The sequence below is a fragment of the Schistocerca piceifrons genome, chromosome 1 (assembly GCF_021461385.2).
Source record: "Schistocerca piceifrons isolate TAMUIC-IGC-003096 chromosome 1, iqSchPice1.1, whole genome shotgun sequence".
Classification (NCBI taxonomy): Eukaryota; Metazoa; Arthropoda; class Insecta; order Orthoptera; family Acrididae; genus Schistocerca; species Schistocerca piceifrons.
This window is the reverse complement of record NC_060138.1, coordinates 408,456,023-408,473,575: the sequence shown is the minus strand read 5'-3', so window position 1 is coordinate 408,473,575 and position 17,553 is coordinate 408,456,023. Positions and strand designations below refer to the sequence as shown.

The 17,553-nt window shown below is 42.0% G+C and overlaps 1 protein-coding gene across 1 annotated transcript in view; it reads right to left on the bottom strand.

Annotated features, from left to right (window-relative positions):
• The window catches only part of LOC124788817 (ubiquitin carboxyl-terminal hydrolase 34), a 518,595-nt gene that overhangs the window by 168,546 nt on the left and 332,496 nt on the right, over positions 1-17,553 (bottom strand). The window contains exon 33 of the mRNA XM_047256101.1: positions 3,462-3,742. Coding sequence (XP_047112057.1) covers positions 3,462-3,742 — 281 coding nt within the window. The remainder of the gene's footprint in view (positions 1-3,461; positions 3,743-17,553) is intronic.

Sequence of the window (17,553 nt, the reverse complement as noted above, 5' to 3'; positions counted from 1 at the left end):
TTAAACTCCAACTGTATGGTAGTATATGTTGTGCTAACACAACTAACCCTGTGATTAAAAAAATTAATTTAAAATTACTGTACTACAAAAAGATAAATTTTTGTTTATGTGAATATTTGTTATTGTAATTGGTCTATTGTGCTGTTGAGTGAATTTCATTTTCTGTAAATTATTTTCGATTTAATGTTCTAGGTTTCGATGTTGGTATGAATATATACTATGTTGGTATGAATATATACTATGGAGCAATGTTAGCTGGGTGCGGTTTGGTTGTATGTTGTCTGGTGGGAAGAAAGGAAGGAAGGAGAGATCTAAAGTTTTCTGCAGTTTCACATAAATGGAATGTATTTCACTGAGTGAACATTGTAATTCACATAATTCATAGCATCAAGGCATCTAGGACTATCAAAACTGAAAATTACTTATGAATTAGTTTGTCGTCTATGCTATTTCAAGAAACATGCAACCTATTGTTTCCAGACATACAAGAGAACCTGGCTTCCAGAGTGAAGAAATTCAAGCAATGGATTGAAGGAGATCCTCAAAAACCGGATGAGTAATTTTTCTTGAAAACTACCACTAGGCTTGGGCAATATTTCTACTCCATGAACAATTATTACAATTAACAGTCATCCAATGTGCGTAACAAAGGAGGTCCTTAAACTGTCTAGTGCTAGAATGGGAACAGGGAAGGGGCTGGATGGGTGAGGACAGTGACTAACGCAGGTTGAGGCCAGGAGGGTTACGGGAACGTAGGGTGTATTGCAGGGAGAGTTCTCACTTGCGCAATTCAGAAAAGCTGGTGCTAGTGGGAAGGATCCATATTGCATAGGTTGTGAAGCAGTCATTGAAATGGAGGATGTCATGTTTGGCAGTGTGTTCAGCAACAGGGTGGTCCACTTGTTTCTTGGCCACAGTTTGTTGGTGGCCATTCGTGCGGACAGACAGCTTCTTGGTTGTCATACCCACATAGAATGCAGCACAGTGGTTGCAGCTTAGTTTTAGACTATGTGACTGGTTTCACAGGTAGCCCTGCCTTTGATGGGATAGGTGATGTTCATGACCAGACTGGAGTAAGTGGTGGTGGGAGCATGTATGGAACAGGTCTTGCATCTAGGTCTATTACAGAGGTATGAGCCATGAAGCAAGGCGTTGGGAACAAGGGTTGTGTAAAGATGGACGAGTGTATTGTGTAGGTTCAGTTGACGGCGGAATACCCTGTGATAGTGGGCAGGACATTTCTCATTTCGGCACGATAAGGTAATCAAAACACTGGTGGAGAATGTAATTTAATTGTTCCAGTCCTGGGTGGTTCTGAGTTATGAGGGAGTGCTCCTTTGTGGCCGAATGGTGGCACTTTGGGAGGTGATGGGAGACTGGAAAAATAAGGCATGGGAGATTTGTTTTTGTACGTGGTTGGGAGGATAACTACGGTCTGTGAAGGCTTCAGTGAGACATTCGGTATATTTCAAGAGGGACCGCAGATTCAATGCCCACGGGTGGCAGAGGATGGCGAGATTTGGGTACCCATCGCTGTATCCTGGATTTGTTTGTAGGTAATGCCTTCAAAGTAGCAGTAATTGTGGGTGCGGATATAGTTGGTTAGGACGATTAGGAAGGAGTGTGTTGGTTTGGAATCCATCAGGTGTTGGGAAATGTAGTGTTCAATAGTGGTAAGGCCATGGGCATTAGGAATGTTAGTGTAAAGGGAGGTGACATCAATAGTGATAAGCAGGGCACCATGTGGTAAATGGACAGGCGCTGTGGAGAGTTGATGGAGGAAATTGTTGGTATCTTTTATATAGCAGGTTAGCTTCTGGGTAATAGGCTGAAGGTGTTGGTCTACGAGAGCAGAGATCATCTCAGAGGGGGCACAGTAACCAGCCACAATGGAGCATCCTGGGTGTTTAGGTTTATGGACTTCAGGGAGTGTGGTTTCAGTTGCCTAAGACTGCAGTCGTGTTATTTATTTGTGACAGTCTTTCTGTTGTGTCTATGACTCAGCATCTCCACTATTCAAACATAATGGAAGTTATTCCATGATGTCTTTACTCATGACCTATCAACATGTCCTTCCTTTTAGTAAGTTTCTTCCACTTGTTCCTTTCTTTGGCCAGTCTGGGCCTGGGGGAAGGAGGCATATATATATATATATATATATATATATATATATATATATATATATATATATATATATATATAATAGAGGGAAACATTCCACGTGGGAAAAATATATCTAAAAAGAAAGATGATGAAACTTACCAAACAAAAGCGCTGGCAGGTCGATAGACACACAAACAAACATTTGTTTGTGTGTCTATCGACCTGCCAGTGCTTTTGTTTGGTAAGTTTCATCATCTTTCTTTTTAGATATATATATCCAGACACAAGCAGACATATTTAAAGACAAAGAGTTTGGGCAGAGATGTCAGTCGAGGCAGAAGTGTAGAGGCAAAGAAGTTGTTGAAAGACAGGTGAGGTATGAGTGGCGGCAACTTGAAATTAGCGGAGATTGAGGCCTGGCGGATGACGAGAAGAGAGGATATACTGAAGGGCAAGTTCCCATCTCCGGAGTTCGGATAGGTTGGTGTTGGTGGGAAGTATCCAGATAACCTGGACGGTGTAACACTGTGCCAAGATGTGCTGGCTGTGCACCAAGGCATGTTTAGCCACAGGGTGATCCTCATTACCAACAAACACTGTCTGCCTGTGTCCTTAAAACCCACTTCCTTTCATCTTCCCCTCTCCTTCCCTCTTTCCTGATGAGGCAACAGTTTGTTGCGAAAGCTTGAATTTTGTGTGTATGTTTGTGTGTCTATCGACCTGCCAGCGCTTTCGTTCGGTAAGTCACCTCATCTTTGTTTTTATATATAATTTTTCCCACGTGGAATGTTTCCTTCTATTTATATATATATATATATATATATATATATATATATATATATATATATATATATATATATATATATATATATATAATAGAGGGAAACATTCCACGTAGGAAAAATATATCTAAAAACAAAGATAATGTGACTTACCAAATGAAAGTGCTGGCAGGTCGACAGACACACAAACGAACACAAACATATACACAAAATTCAAGCTTTCGCAACAGACTGTTGCCTCATCAGGAAAGAGGGAAGGAGAGGGAAAGACAAAAGGATGTGGATTTTAAGGGAGAGGATAAGGAGTCATTCCAATCCTGGGAGCGGAAAGACTTACCTTAGGGGGAAAAAAGGACGGGTATACACTCGCACACACACACATATGTGTCCTTCACTCAATTTACTATGACAGCTCCAGCATTGGCAACAGTCATTTGTATAAACTGATTTCACGATGAATGGATAAACATATTTAATAACATTAAAATGAAGTTATACTATTGCACAAGTCTTGGTGTTGTGTATTCAAGTTCTAATTTGTGTAAATGAGCATGAAACAGAACAAACATTACTTACTGTCATCTCACCACCAAAGCATTCAGCGGCTATTTGATTGGGATCAAACGGTTTTACTTCCGCATCATTGAAAAGAAACCACTTATCACGATTAGATGCAGTCCGGTCCCTTATGAAACTGTAGTAATGACCACCATCAGCTGTTCCAGTGTGCACAGTCACACCAATCAGATCATATTCATAGCATTCATTGAAATCTTCTGAATACGATGCTTCTTTGTCTTCCTCCTCTTGATCATCAGTCTTTTCGGACTTACGCAGTTCTGATTTCCTCTTTTCCTCTGTAACCACAAAAAGAGAGGAATTTATGAAACTAGTATGAAGAAAATTAAGGATATAACAGTTTAATGATCCTCAAGGCAAAGCACTAGAGGTGACTGGAAAATAATGTTTATGGAGTAAGCCTCTGTGCAAAAGACAATTCTGAAGTATTTACCTTATCACCTCACTGCACGCTCATGAAGTTCTTTACATTCTTTGAAAAAAATATTCATATTTTAAAGAATTCAGGTTAGAAGGTAAGTTCAAAGATAAAATTGTTCAAAATGTCACAACATAGCCAAATCATGATCCATGAAATTTTGCGCAAATTGCCAGATGTCAATAACTTGCTGACAAACAAAAGCTGAACAAAGAGAAAATTAGCGTAAGGAGAGCAATGAGAGAAGCATTCAATGATTTTGAAAGTAAGTATGGAAAATCAGTAACTGGGTCAAAATCACCTATTCATTATCTCTGTGAACACACCGGCACTGAAACAGAAGATAACAGAGAGAAGGCCGAAACACTGAATTCACCGCAGAAGATCATAACACTGTCCCTCTTTTCAATAGTTACATGAACATCAAAATGTCAGATATTGAGATAACCGATCGTGGAATTGAAAAGCAGCTACAATCGCTTAGTAGTGGAAGGACTTCAGGACGAGATGAGATACCTATAACATTCTGTAAAGATTATGTGAAAGAACTTACTCCCCTTCTAGCAGTAATTTATTGTTGATCGCTTGAGCAATGAAAGGTACCTAACGACTAGAAAAAAAAGCAGGTCATTCCCGTTTTTAAGAAAGGCCGTAAGACAGTTCCACACAATTATAGATTTGTATCATTTACGTCAATCTGTTACAGAATTATGGAACATGTTTTATGCTCAAGAATTATGACGTTCTTGAAAAATGAACATCTCCTCTATAAAAATCAACATGAATTCCACAAACAGAGATCCTGCGAAACTCTGCTTGCTCTGCTCCTCCATGAGATTCACAGGGCAGTGGACAACAGCACTCAGGTTGATGCCGTGTTCCTTGATTTCAGTAAGGCATTTGACACTGTCCCGCACTGCCGTTTAATGAAAAAAATACGAGCTTACAGAGTATCAGAGCAGACCTGCGATTGGATTCAAGACTTTCTTGAAGATAGAACTCAACATGTCGCTCTTAATGGAACTAAATTGACAGATGTAAAGGTAATATCCGGAGTACCACAGCGAAGAGTGATAGGACCATTGCTGTTTACAATATATATAAATGATCTGGTAGAAAGCATTGGATGCTCTTTAAGGCTATTCACAGAGGATGCAGTTCTCTATACCAAAGCAGCAACACCAGAAGATAGTACGAATTTGCAGAACGAGCTGCAGAGAATTGATGAATGGTGCAAACTCTGGCAGTTGACCCTGAACGTAAATAAATGTAACATATTGCACATACATAGGAAAAGAAATCTACTACTATACAGCTACACTATTGATGACAAACAGTTGGAGACAGCGTTGCCATAAAATATCTAGGCATAACTATCCAGAGTGACCTTAAATGGAATGACCAAATAAAACAGATAGTGTGAACAGTAGACACCAAACTCAGACAAATCGGAAGAATCTTAAGGAAATGTAACTCAACCATGAAAGAAGTGGCTTATAAGGCATTTTTTCGCCCGATTCTTGAATACTGTTCACATATCTGGGATCCCTATCAGGTAGGACTGACATCAAACAAGGAGCGTCATGTTTTGTCACGGGATCTTTTAGATGGCAAGAGAGCATTATGGAGATGCTAAACAAACTCCACTGGCAGACATTACAAGAAAAACGTTGTGCATCACAGAGAGATTTACTACTGAAATTTTGGGACAGCACTTTTCAGGAGTAGTCAGACAACATATTACTTCCCCCCACATACATTTTGCATATTGACCAAGAGGAAAAAATTTGAGAAATTTGTGCCAATACAGAGGCTTACCGACAATCATTTTTCCCACACACTATTTGCGAGTGGAACAGGGTTGGAGGGATCAGATACTGGTACTGAAAGTACCCTCTGCCACACACCATTAGGTGGCTTGCGGAGTATGATGTAGATATTTTGGCAAGTTTCTTCTGGCCACCTTCAGATGTATACTGGTGAAAGGACACTGAGCTCCCTTGTTTCAAACTGCACTGGCGCATGCATAGTGTACCCAGATATTACTGCACATTTTGCTAGAATGCATGTGAAATCTGCTGCAAGTCTGAGCACTGATATGAGTGTCTCCACACCATAAAATCACAGAATGGTGCTGGATATGCAGACCACGAAGTTTTTCTGTAACAGAATTCAATATGCTATTTAACTGGAAACCATTGTCCTGAATAATAAGATCCTTAAATCGTTGTATTTCCAATGGTTCATTGATAACAGTTAACAAAAGTTTAAGTATGGATCCCAAGTTTTGTTTCATTGTATTTGACCAAATAACCATTATAAATACAATGTCCTGCAATAGTGGATTTGTTGGCTTGGAGTAGGCAAGTATGCTGCTGGTGTTCTGTGATGTACTCTTGTAGAGTGCACGTCATTTGCCCCCCACCCCCCTTTAATTTGTCACACTCACATGTCACATGGAAACTTATATTTGTAAACACCTTCCCTTCACAGTTCTAAGCTATCTTTGACTGATATCAGAAGTCGCAAAGTGTTTGGTTAAGGACAAAATATCACTTTAACCTTATCTTTTCTTAGGAAAGGAGGTCATTACGAGGTGGGAACCACACAATTCAGTTCCACATAGGTTGTCTAGACTTTTGGACTGCCTAAGATATACAGGGTGCAGCACTTAAATCCGGATAAATTTCAGTTTGAATTTCCTGTCATATCGTAATTCTGCCGGAGGTTGCAAATGGCATTCCTGAAAGCCAAAGACATCTAGTAAATAGTCAGAACTTCAAAATGACTGAGTGTTGCAGACAAGTGTGGAGTACAACTGAAGAGCTGTGATTACTAAAGGTCTTTGCGCAGGGTGTTTGCCCATTGAAATAATTCGATTCTTCGTGTACTGGAGATCAACTGTTTATGATATAGTGACCAAGTACAATGCTTCAGAGAAGTCTGTGGAAGTTTCCACTAATCCAGTGAGGAAACCTCATTCGAGGAAACGCATCTCACAAACTGCAGTAGTCATCAAAATGGTTCAGGTGCTGATTTCAGAGGACCCGTGGCAATAGCTCAGGAACTTGGCATCAGTATTGAATGTCAGCGAGTGAACAATGCTTTGGATGGCAGAGGATGACCTCATACAAGCCATTTAGTCCAAAACCGGCTCACGGATAATGCTGCCATGTTCTGGTCAAAGGAGTTCTGGCCCCCGAATAGCTTGGATGTCAGTCCCCTCAACTACTATGTTTGGAGCGTGGTCAGAAGAGTTACCAATAAGCTGAGGCACCCTAATGTTGCATCTCTACGCAACTCTATTGGAGCAGCATTCGTGAATATGGGCAGTGCTGGTTTAAAAAGTGCATGCGATTGCTTCAAGACAAGATTGGAGATGGTCATTGCGGCTGACAGGGGTTACATCGAGTAATGTTACTCTTGAAAGATACCACTACTTATATATAAAAGGATTTTCATTTTCTTTTGTATTTTGTTTTAATAAATTTGCTTTAAAAAAAAAAGTTTCATTTGTCCAAATTTATGGCACCCTGTATAAAAGTGTGCTGCTATAACCTATTCTGAGTAATATTGGGAACAGCCACCTATGATTTGGATAAATACTTGGCATCTTTACTCAAACTAATTGTAGGCAAGTGTCCACATAATATAAGAAATTCTACTGATTTTATTAACAAATGTAAGTCATTTAAGCTGGGAAGCAATGACTTATTTGTCAACTTTCATGTTATTTCTCTTTTTACAAAAGTGCCTCTGATGGACTTGCTACATTTCATTGGGAATAGGTTTGGTGCCAACATAATAGCAGCGTTCAAGCACTCTCTTACCTCAATGTGCTTTTCATTTAATAATGAATTTTACAAACAGTCTGGCAGTGTCACCATGGGGAGTCAGGAGTGGGTGCTCAACTCAGCAGTTTTGAGACGAACAGTTTTTTTGGCAATAAGTTGATGATGCTTTAATAATTATACTTCATGGTTTGGACAGTCTCCAAGAGTTCATTATACGAGGGCGGTTCAGAAAGTAACCTCCGATTGGTCACAGTGCGGGTTGTGGGGGGAGTAGCGACGCCATCTGTGCGTTCACGCACTCAACAGGTCAGTCGGCATCAAGCCGTGGTCGAGTGAACGTCGTACCTGCGCTAGTTTAGTTTTTGTGGCAGTTTGAAATGTGTGCTGCAATAGAAAACCCCGCCAAATGTGAAGTGCGTGCTGTCATAAGGTTTTTTACAGCCAAAGGATATTCTGCAGCAGCTATTCATCGTGAGTTTGGTGCCATGTACGGACCAAGAGTTATGAGTGAAGGAGTTGTCCGTGAATGGGTACGTTTATTTAAAAGTGGACGAGAAAACATTCATGATGAAGAGAGGAGTGGTAGACCATCATTGGTGACTGACGAACTCGTCCAGACAGTTGATGCAAAAGTTCGTGAAAATCGACGTTTCTCAATGTCGGAGTTGTCTACTGGTTTTCCACAGATTTCTAAGACTCTCTTGCACGAGATAGTGACAGCAAGATTGGGTTACTGCAAGTTCTGTGCACGACTGGTGCCCAAAATTCTTACCGACCACCACAAAACTCAAAGAATGGCCTCTGCATTAGACTTTCTGTCACGTTATGAGGACGAAGGAGAACCATTGTTAAACAGAATCGTGACCGGTGATGAAACCTGGATTAAGTACGTGAACCCTGAGACAAAAGAACAATCAAAGATGTGGGCACATTCAAATTCGCCTACCAAACCAAGAAAAGCCTTGCAAGATTTTTCTGCCAGAAAACTGATGGCAACGGTGTTTTGGGATGCCAAAGGGGTGTTGTTGGTTGAATTCATGGAATGTGGTACGACCATTAATCAAGACGTGTACTGTGAAACAATAAAAAAGTTACGACGGGCTATACAGAACAAACGCCGTGGTATGCTGACTTCCGGTATCGTTTTTTTGCACGATAACGCCCGTCCTCACTCTGCTCGCAGAACAATGGCCCTTCTTGAGTCCTTCAAGTGGGACGTTATCAACCATCCACCTTACAGCCCAGACCTGGCGCCAAGTGATTATCACCTCTTCATGCATTTGAAGAAATGGCTCGGGTCACAGCGGTTTGATGACGACGAAGAGCTCAAAGATGCGGTCACAGGCTGGCTCCAGGCACAAGCGGGTGATTTTTATGCAGAAGGAATTTCAAAGCTTGTGAAGAGATACGATAAGTGCCTCAATCGCTATGGAGACTATGTAGAAAAATAGTGCAAAGATGTAGTTGTAAGATGCATATATTAAAATATTTTTATTTAACTTGGTGTATTCTTTTAAATCAACCGGAGGTTACTTTCTGAATGGCCCTCGTACATCTAAACTCATTACACGAAACAATGCTACAAACCTATGAACAGCACAACAAGCAAGAGGATGAGGCCTCCGAGATAACAGCCTACCTGCTGTATACTGGAAATTTTCAAATGAAAATAGGTAGAATACTACGAAAACATGAGGTTAAATTAATCTATTATGAACTGTAGTTGCAGGGGGAAAAAGCTGAAGTTGCATGGCAGTATAAAAAGTGTGATGTTTCTTTTGGTTTAAAAGAATGATTAGAGATCTACCGTACCCAACAATCACACTATGTGATATGAATATAATAAAAGGACGGGTATACACTCGCACACACACACATATCCATCCACACATATACAGACAATATGTGTGGATGGATATGTGTGTGTGTGTGTGTGTGTGCGCGCGAGTGTATACCCGTCCTTTTTTCCCCCTAAGGTAAGTCTTTCCGCTCCCGGGATTGGAATGACTCCTTACCCTCTCCTTTAAAACCCACATCCTTTCGTCTTTCCCTCTCCTTCCCTCTTTCCTGACGAAGCAACCGTTGGTTGCGGAAGCTAAAATTTTGTGTGTATATTTGTGTTTGTTTGTGTGTCGATCGACGTGCCAGCGCTTTCGTTTGGTAAGTCACATCATCTTTGTTTTTGGATACACTATGTGATATGTTAGACAATACTACTACCTGATATGTATTAAATCTGATTCATAGCAACCAGTACAATATTTAAATACCATGTCATTTTGTTGCAACATGGGAGCTCAGTGTAGTTTCACCAGTATACAACTGAAGATGGCCAGAAGGGTTCATCGAAATATTGTGGGAGTAACCTTGCAGATGGCCTGAAATTTCATGGAACAATTTAAGGGCCGGGATAGTTTTAAATTTCACACGGTACAATCACATATGATAAAAATTGAGGGCTGCTGAAATATTAGAGAATAGCAGACTTTGAAATTAGGTGCTGCAAAAGAAATGTTGAAGATTAGATAACTAATTAAGAAATACTGCACTGAACTGCAGAGAAAAGAAATTTGTGGCGCAACTTGATTCAATGAAAGGACTGACTGACAGGACACATTTTGAAGCATGAAGGAATTGTCACTTTGGTAATGGAAGGAAGTGTAATGTAGAGAAGTGTGAGTAGTTAAGCAGAGACAAAGAGTGGAAATTTGTGCTTCTGTAAAATGATTTATGCACAAACCACAAAATTTCCACTGTCATATCTTAGCAAAATATCTTTCCAAGATACTGAGAAAATTCTGGTCCTATATACAGTCTCTAAGTGAGCCTAAGTCTTCGTGTGGCAATAGGAGACAGCAAAAGAAAAGCTGACGGTTAAATTTAACGTTTAAGGAATCATTTATGAAGGAGGATTGTACAATAATACCATTGTTTGACCATTGTATGGTCCCCCATAAGGAGGGCATAGTAACAGGCATCCCTTAAGAGACGATAACAAGTAAGTCGTCAAGACCAGATGGAACCCCAATTCGGTATTTATTGCGGATCTCTCCCCTGCACAAAGTCCCAAGCATGTGGAAAAAAGTGCAGGTGTAAAGTGTAAAAGAAAGGACCCATAAGTTACAGACCAATATCCTTAACATCGGTTTGCTATAGAATTCTTGAACAAATTCTGAGTTTGAGTATGATAAACCTCATTGAGAAGGAAGAAATTTCTGTCCATAAATCAGTACATATTTCAAAAGCATAGTTTGTGTGAAATTCTGCTTGTCCTTTTCTCACACATCTTTCTCTTTTCTCACAGGCTATCCTGCAAACCATGGATGAAGGGCAACAAGCAAATTCCATATTTCTAGGTTTCTGGAAAATATCTAACATAGCCCCCCACAGCAGATTGTTAACGAAGGTACGAGCTTATCGAATAGGTTCCTAGATATGTAAGTAGCCTCAACACTTCTTAAGTAATACAATGTAGTACATTGTCCTCAATGGTGAGTGTTCATCAGAGATGAAGTTCCTCATACGGAATGTCCCAGGGGAGTGCGATACGACTGCTCTTATTCTCTGTATGCATAAACAATCTGATGAGCAAGGCGAACAGCTATCTGATGATATTGTGGTGTACAGGAAGGTGTCATCGTTGAATGATTGTACGAGGACAGAAGAGTTAGACATAATTTCTAGTTTGTGTGATAATTGGAACCAGGCTCTAAATGTAGGACAATATAAGTAAATGCAGATGAGCAGGAAAAATAATCCTGTAATGTTCGAACACTGCATTAGTAGTTTATTGCTTGACACAGTCAAATGGTCAACTTTGGCTACTTGAGAAAATTTTAGGGACGTGTAAGCTCATCTACAAAGGAGACTTTGTATAGGGCACCACTGCAACCCATTCTTGAGTACTACTTCAGTGTTTGGGATTCCCGCCAGTTCGGATTAAAGGAAGACATCAAAGCATTCAGAAGCATGCTGCTGGATTTGTTAGCTGAAGATTCTCGATCATGACATATTACAGAGATGCTTTATGAACTCAAATGGAAATCCCATGAGAGAAGACAATGTTCTTTTTGCAAAACACAACCAGAGATAATTTAGAGATCTGGCATGTGAAGCTGACTACGGAATGATTCTGTTGCTGTCAATGTACATTTCGCATAAGGACCACGAAATAAGAGAAATGAGGGCTCTCAAGAACACACATGGACAGCTGCTTTCTTTGCATGTGGAATGCAAAAGAAAATGACAAGTAGTGGTGGAGTATGTATATAGATGTAGATGTACAAGATACTTGCACAGGAGAGACACATGGAGGGCAGCATCAAATCAATCTACGTACTGAAGCCTGCAACAATGAACACCTAAATGCCTGGGCTGAAAGTCCTGTAAGCATAGCACTGTTGATGTCGGATCTGATGGGCACCCAACAGCGAGGTCATCAGTAGAATGCAGAGAAAACTAAACACAGAAGAACTAAAAGAAAAGCACAGGGAAATGTGACTGGCTGACCATTTACAAAAATCTAGGATGAGCCAGCCACCCTTTGACACATTAAGAACATCTCCCTAAAATCTTGTTAAAAACTCTGGACAATACGTAAAACTTTAAAACCCTAACCACATTCGTTTGATCCTTACATAAAATAGATGGCAGATCTGCCAGCAAATCCACCACAGTCCGCTGGTCAGCAAATAAAATGCAGTCCAAAAAAATGCAGTGCACTGTGATCTGCACGCCATAAGCACCACACAGTGGAGGGTCCTCTCGCCAGAGTAAGAATCGATGTGTCATAGGGCTGTGGCCTATGCGAAGACAAGTAAGAGGGACCTCGTCCTGCCGACATGGCTGGAAGGAAGTAGTCCACGGCCGAGTTGTGGGCTTGATGACATGGAGCTTGTTGTTAGTCACTGCCAGCCACTAGTCTTCCCATTGACACATGACTTTTGTACCTCAACAGTAAGGTGATGGCATGCAGGCGGATAGCACACCAAAATACCACATGATCATGACATGCCTTCTTGGCTGCTACATCCGCCCTTAAATCTGCCACAATTCCGATTTGCCCAGGTACCCAGCAGAAAGAGCCCCCTCCTTCTCCAGTCATTGTAGTTGTAGGAGGGCATCCTAGATAATCTGGATTAATGTATCTGCTGGTACAAACACTGGAGAGAGTAAAGGGCGCTCAGAATCTGAGCAGACAAGAAATCTAACACCAGAAGAATGCCCCTTGCTTAGACCCATCCGTAAAAACAGCTACATGGTCGTGGTACTCAGATATAGTATGAGAGAATACCACATTAAAAAGTGAAGCACTCCAATGCTATCTCTCCTCTACCGCACCAAATCTAAAACCACTCTGGGCCTCTCCAGTAACCAGGGCGGCAGGCAGTTAAAACCCTGGATTTGTGGTCTTACTGACTCCACACTGGGTGACTTCAGCAAACATGCAGCATGCTGGTCCCAAATGGCATCATGGCTCATGGACGGCTGGAAAAAATAAAAGGCATTCCACAGGTGGAAGAGAAACAGTATGGTGTGCGGATGAAGCCGGAGCTGCAAGAAACTTACACACCTGATGCACCATGAGGAGCTGGTGCCAGGTAGTAAGTGGTGGTTCTCCAACCTCAGCACAGATGCTACGTATGGGACTGGTCCGATAAGTACTCGTGGCCAGCCGAATCCCCTCATGATGGACAGTGTCAATGATATGAAAAAAAAAAGAATGAAAGAAAGAGAGAGAGAGAGAGAGAGAGAGAGAGAGAGAGAGAGAGAGAGAGAGGGGGGGGGGGGGGGGGGGCCCTTGCTGACCCACACACTATGCAACCATAGTCGAGCCACTAACGCAGAAAAGCACAATAAAACTGAAGGAGACGCACTCTGTCCGCTCAGCAAGACCTGTGGCTAAGGCATTTGATGAGGTTCAGTGCCTTCAAGTTTATGGCTTTCAGGTCTCGCACATGTGGTAATCATGACAATCGGGAGTCAAAAATGAGGCCCAGAAACCGCACTCTGTTTCTAAAATGTAGGATGGTGTTCCCCATGTTCAAGGCAGGCAAATAAAAAAGATGATGAGAATGATTAAAACGAACACATCCATATTTATCTGCAGAAAACTGGAAACCCATCCTTGCAGCCCACTCCTCTAACCTCCGCACTGTAAGTTGCAACCGACGGCTCGCTGTTGCAACACTGGAGGAGGAACAGAAAACAGCAAAATTGTCTACAAATAAGGAGCACTGTACAAGACTCCTTACCATAGATGTGATGCTGTTAATGGCTGTGGCAAAGAGGGTAACACTTAAAACACTGCCCTGAGGAACACCATTCTTCTGCTCAAATCGATCAGACAGCGTGTCACCAACTTGGGTCGTAAAAAACCACTGAGACAGGAAAGACTACATGAAGATGGGTAGGTGGCCACAAAAGCTGCACTGATGCAGTTGTGCAAGTCGTATTATATGCCTCACTTATATTGAACAATATGCCAATACAATGATGCTTACGGATGAAAGCCTGCTGAATAGCTGACTCTAGAAGGGTCAAATTGTCCACCAAAATCTTCGGAATCCACATCGACAGAGGTTAAGGAGTTGCCTGGTCTCTTAATAACCAGACCAGACGATGGTTAACCATTCGCTTGAGGGTCTTTCCTACACATCTCATTAAGGCGAAACTCCGATAACTATTGGTACATGTGAAGTCCTTTCATGGTTTGAGGAGAGAGATCAGAATTGCTTCCCTCCACGAGTTGGGGAAGTTGCCTGTCTGCCATATTAGATTAAAACATTCGAGGAGGATTTCCTTTGATGCCACTGGCAAATGTTGAAGCATGCAGTACCAGATTTGGTCGTGACTGGATGCAGTGTCACGGATCTCAGTCAGTGCCAATTCGACTCCTATACGGAGGAAGGGCAGTTGTAGGACTCAGAGCTGTTGCACCTGAAGTCCAACTTTTCCCTCTCTACAGTCGCATGACAGCAACGAAACGCCAGATCTTGGCTTGCATTGGCAGTAGTTTGTGCAAAACGTTTGGCCAGTGCCCAAGCAATGTCTCCGGGTGATGTTTGGAGGCACCCCTATTTCAGCACTGCTGCTATCGGTAAACGGCTGCATTTACCAGAAATCCTCTGGATGGCTTCCCATACTTTTATAGAAGAAGTGGAATGCTTGATGGAGTCCAAGAACACTTGCCATGACCTTTTCTTACTCTCTCTAATGACGTGTTGAGCCTTGGCCAATGCAACTTGACCTTGGCCAATGCAACTTGAAATGCCCTAAGGTTGTTTGCTGTTGGTCGGCATTTAAAATGTTGAAAAGCCACGCGCCTTTCCCGGATCACGGAATGGCACTCATCTGTCCACCAAGACAGGTCAGCGGCACGATGGATCACTCGTGTGATGTGGTCCACCCATCCTTGGACGCTGTCGCAGTGTTCAAACACAGCCAGCTGGCTGAAATGTGTCCAGTTAGCCCTGATGACCATCCATTTTTGGGGCTTAACTTCAGGTGGTGAGCCATTTGGTAGATGAAGGCAGATTGGGAAGTGGTCGCTGGACTGAAGGTTATCAGTGACCTCCCACTTAACAGAGTCAGTAAGGACAGGAGAACAGAAAGAGAGGTTAATGGCTGAGAATGACCCAGTAGCAGTAGAGAAATGTGTGTGAGTACCCGTGTTGAGGATGCTCAGCTAGTGAGATGTCATGAGGCCCTCTAAAACCCGACCCTGAGGGCAAATATTGGTCGAGCCCCACAGGACACGATGGGCATTGAAGTCTCCCATGAGGAGAAATGGTCGCGGGAGTTGTGCAATAAGATCCATGACAGCCTCAGAAACTAGTGCATCTTGCAGAGGTAAATACAGTGGGCAAACAGAGAACCTCTGACACACATGAATTGAACTGCAACTGCTTGCAGGTTAATAGCCAAGGGAAGAGCAGAGGAGTGGTGCACATTGGTGACAAACACTGCGACATGTAATTTCCCTGTGTAATGTAATATTATTGAAATATGCTGCGAGTACCAGCGATGATGCGCTACCGTAATTGAGATGACAATGCTCTTTGCCGTGATGACAATGCTCTTTGCTGTGAAAAAAGAAGCATTAACTTTTTTGTAACTGTTGGAGTTAAGGAATGCCGAATGGATATCGTGCTTTACTGGAGGTCAGATAAATCTGCATATAGAAATAATTTGAAGTGCAGAGGTCAACTTGTAATCACAATAATCAAGAATAAAAAATTGAATTGGTGAAAAAAAAGGTAAATATCGTCTACAAACTTTTATTCGATGTTGGATCCCCAGACCTTCATGAAAACTATTAGTGTGTTAAGCAATACAGTGCATAGTGATTTCTTTGCGAATTACCAATACTGGGCAAATCTGCTAATATCACGCTCCAAGCGATGCGCAATATTTCGCCGTCAGCTTGTGTGTTCAAGACATTCCCTAAGTGATCAGTTTATTAGTCATAAGATATCATAAGGCCACTGTTGTTCAACCTCCTCATTCTGAAAGTGTTTTCCAGAAAATCTTATGGCGACTGTGAGTATTTTAGCTACCGCGAGAGACTGAGTCTCCGTCGTGGGTTGTAGCTGTTTTCTCCAACTTTGCCTGGCGTTCTCTAACAACCGGAGAAACAGAAACCTCCGACCGCCAACTCGTCCTGTACCTAACCCGTTCTCTCCTTACAGCAGCCACGAAGAAAACATAATCATCTATAGTCAATTTTTTTCACAGATTTTTGTATTAGACAGGTAAGAAACTTTAAAATGCATGCATCTAGGCAAAAAATCAAGAGAGTGGTTAAATGCAGTACTTGTTTTACTTGTGCCAAAGTAAAAGGTCAAACAAGCTAGTTAGCTAATTTTCTGACAATGTAGCTGTTCATTTTAGACACCTCCCTTGGCCCTTTTCCCCCGACAGGTTATCCTTAGGTTATAGTGTATATCCCTGTAGCACAGGGACATCTGTATCTTTAAAATGTATTTCTTGTAAACAAAAGCACAAGGGACATGTCTGTGCTAGGAGTTTCAGTTCCTCCACATGAGTTCTGAACACATTTGTGTTCTATTGTAGTCTGGAAGCCATGTCATTGGTGGGAATTTAATTTACCCCTTTCTTTGCACTGGGGAGGTGAAGCACTTTAAGAGCGAGGGGGAGTGGAGGGGCTGCCTGGATCCAAAGCATCTAACTCCATTACATCCTCCTCATCAGTCAGATGGGAAAGAATGACGTCTGATGGCACTCAGGACAGCTTTTGACCCGAACGTCGTGAGCCTTTCCCTGCACCCTGTCCCTTTGAGGATGAGGGGGAAAGGGGGCATTGAGAGACTCTGTTTTTCTTGTACCTTCTGGATGCTCATTGCAGAACTGTTGTTGATCTTTCCTGGTAGAGCTGACTGGATTGCTTTGTCCTTACACTTTTTCCCTTGACATGTACACGTGCAAGTACAGGCACACTAGGCGTCATCTGTGTCGAAGCGTCCACCTTGGTAATAGGTTTCTGCACCATGGAAGAATATGAGGCGGCAAAGACAGGGGGTTTCGACAACTGATATTCTTTTTTGGCTTCGGCATAGGGGATTGGCATGGTCACTTTTATCTCTTGTATTTTGCACTCTTGAGCAAAAACAGGGCAGTCTCGGCTCTGGACTGGGTGGTTCCTAGAGCAATTGATGCACATCACTGAAGACGGGCAGTCAGTCCCAGTGTCATGAATGGCTTTTCTGCAGTTCCCGCAGATCGCTTCACCTCCACAACTCATGGTTGTATGGCAAAAATGCTGGAATTTATAGCAACACATAGGATTTGGAATGTAAGGCCGAACGTTAAGTCGAAGGAACCCCACCATAAGATGTTCAGGCAGTGTCGGAGAATT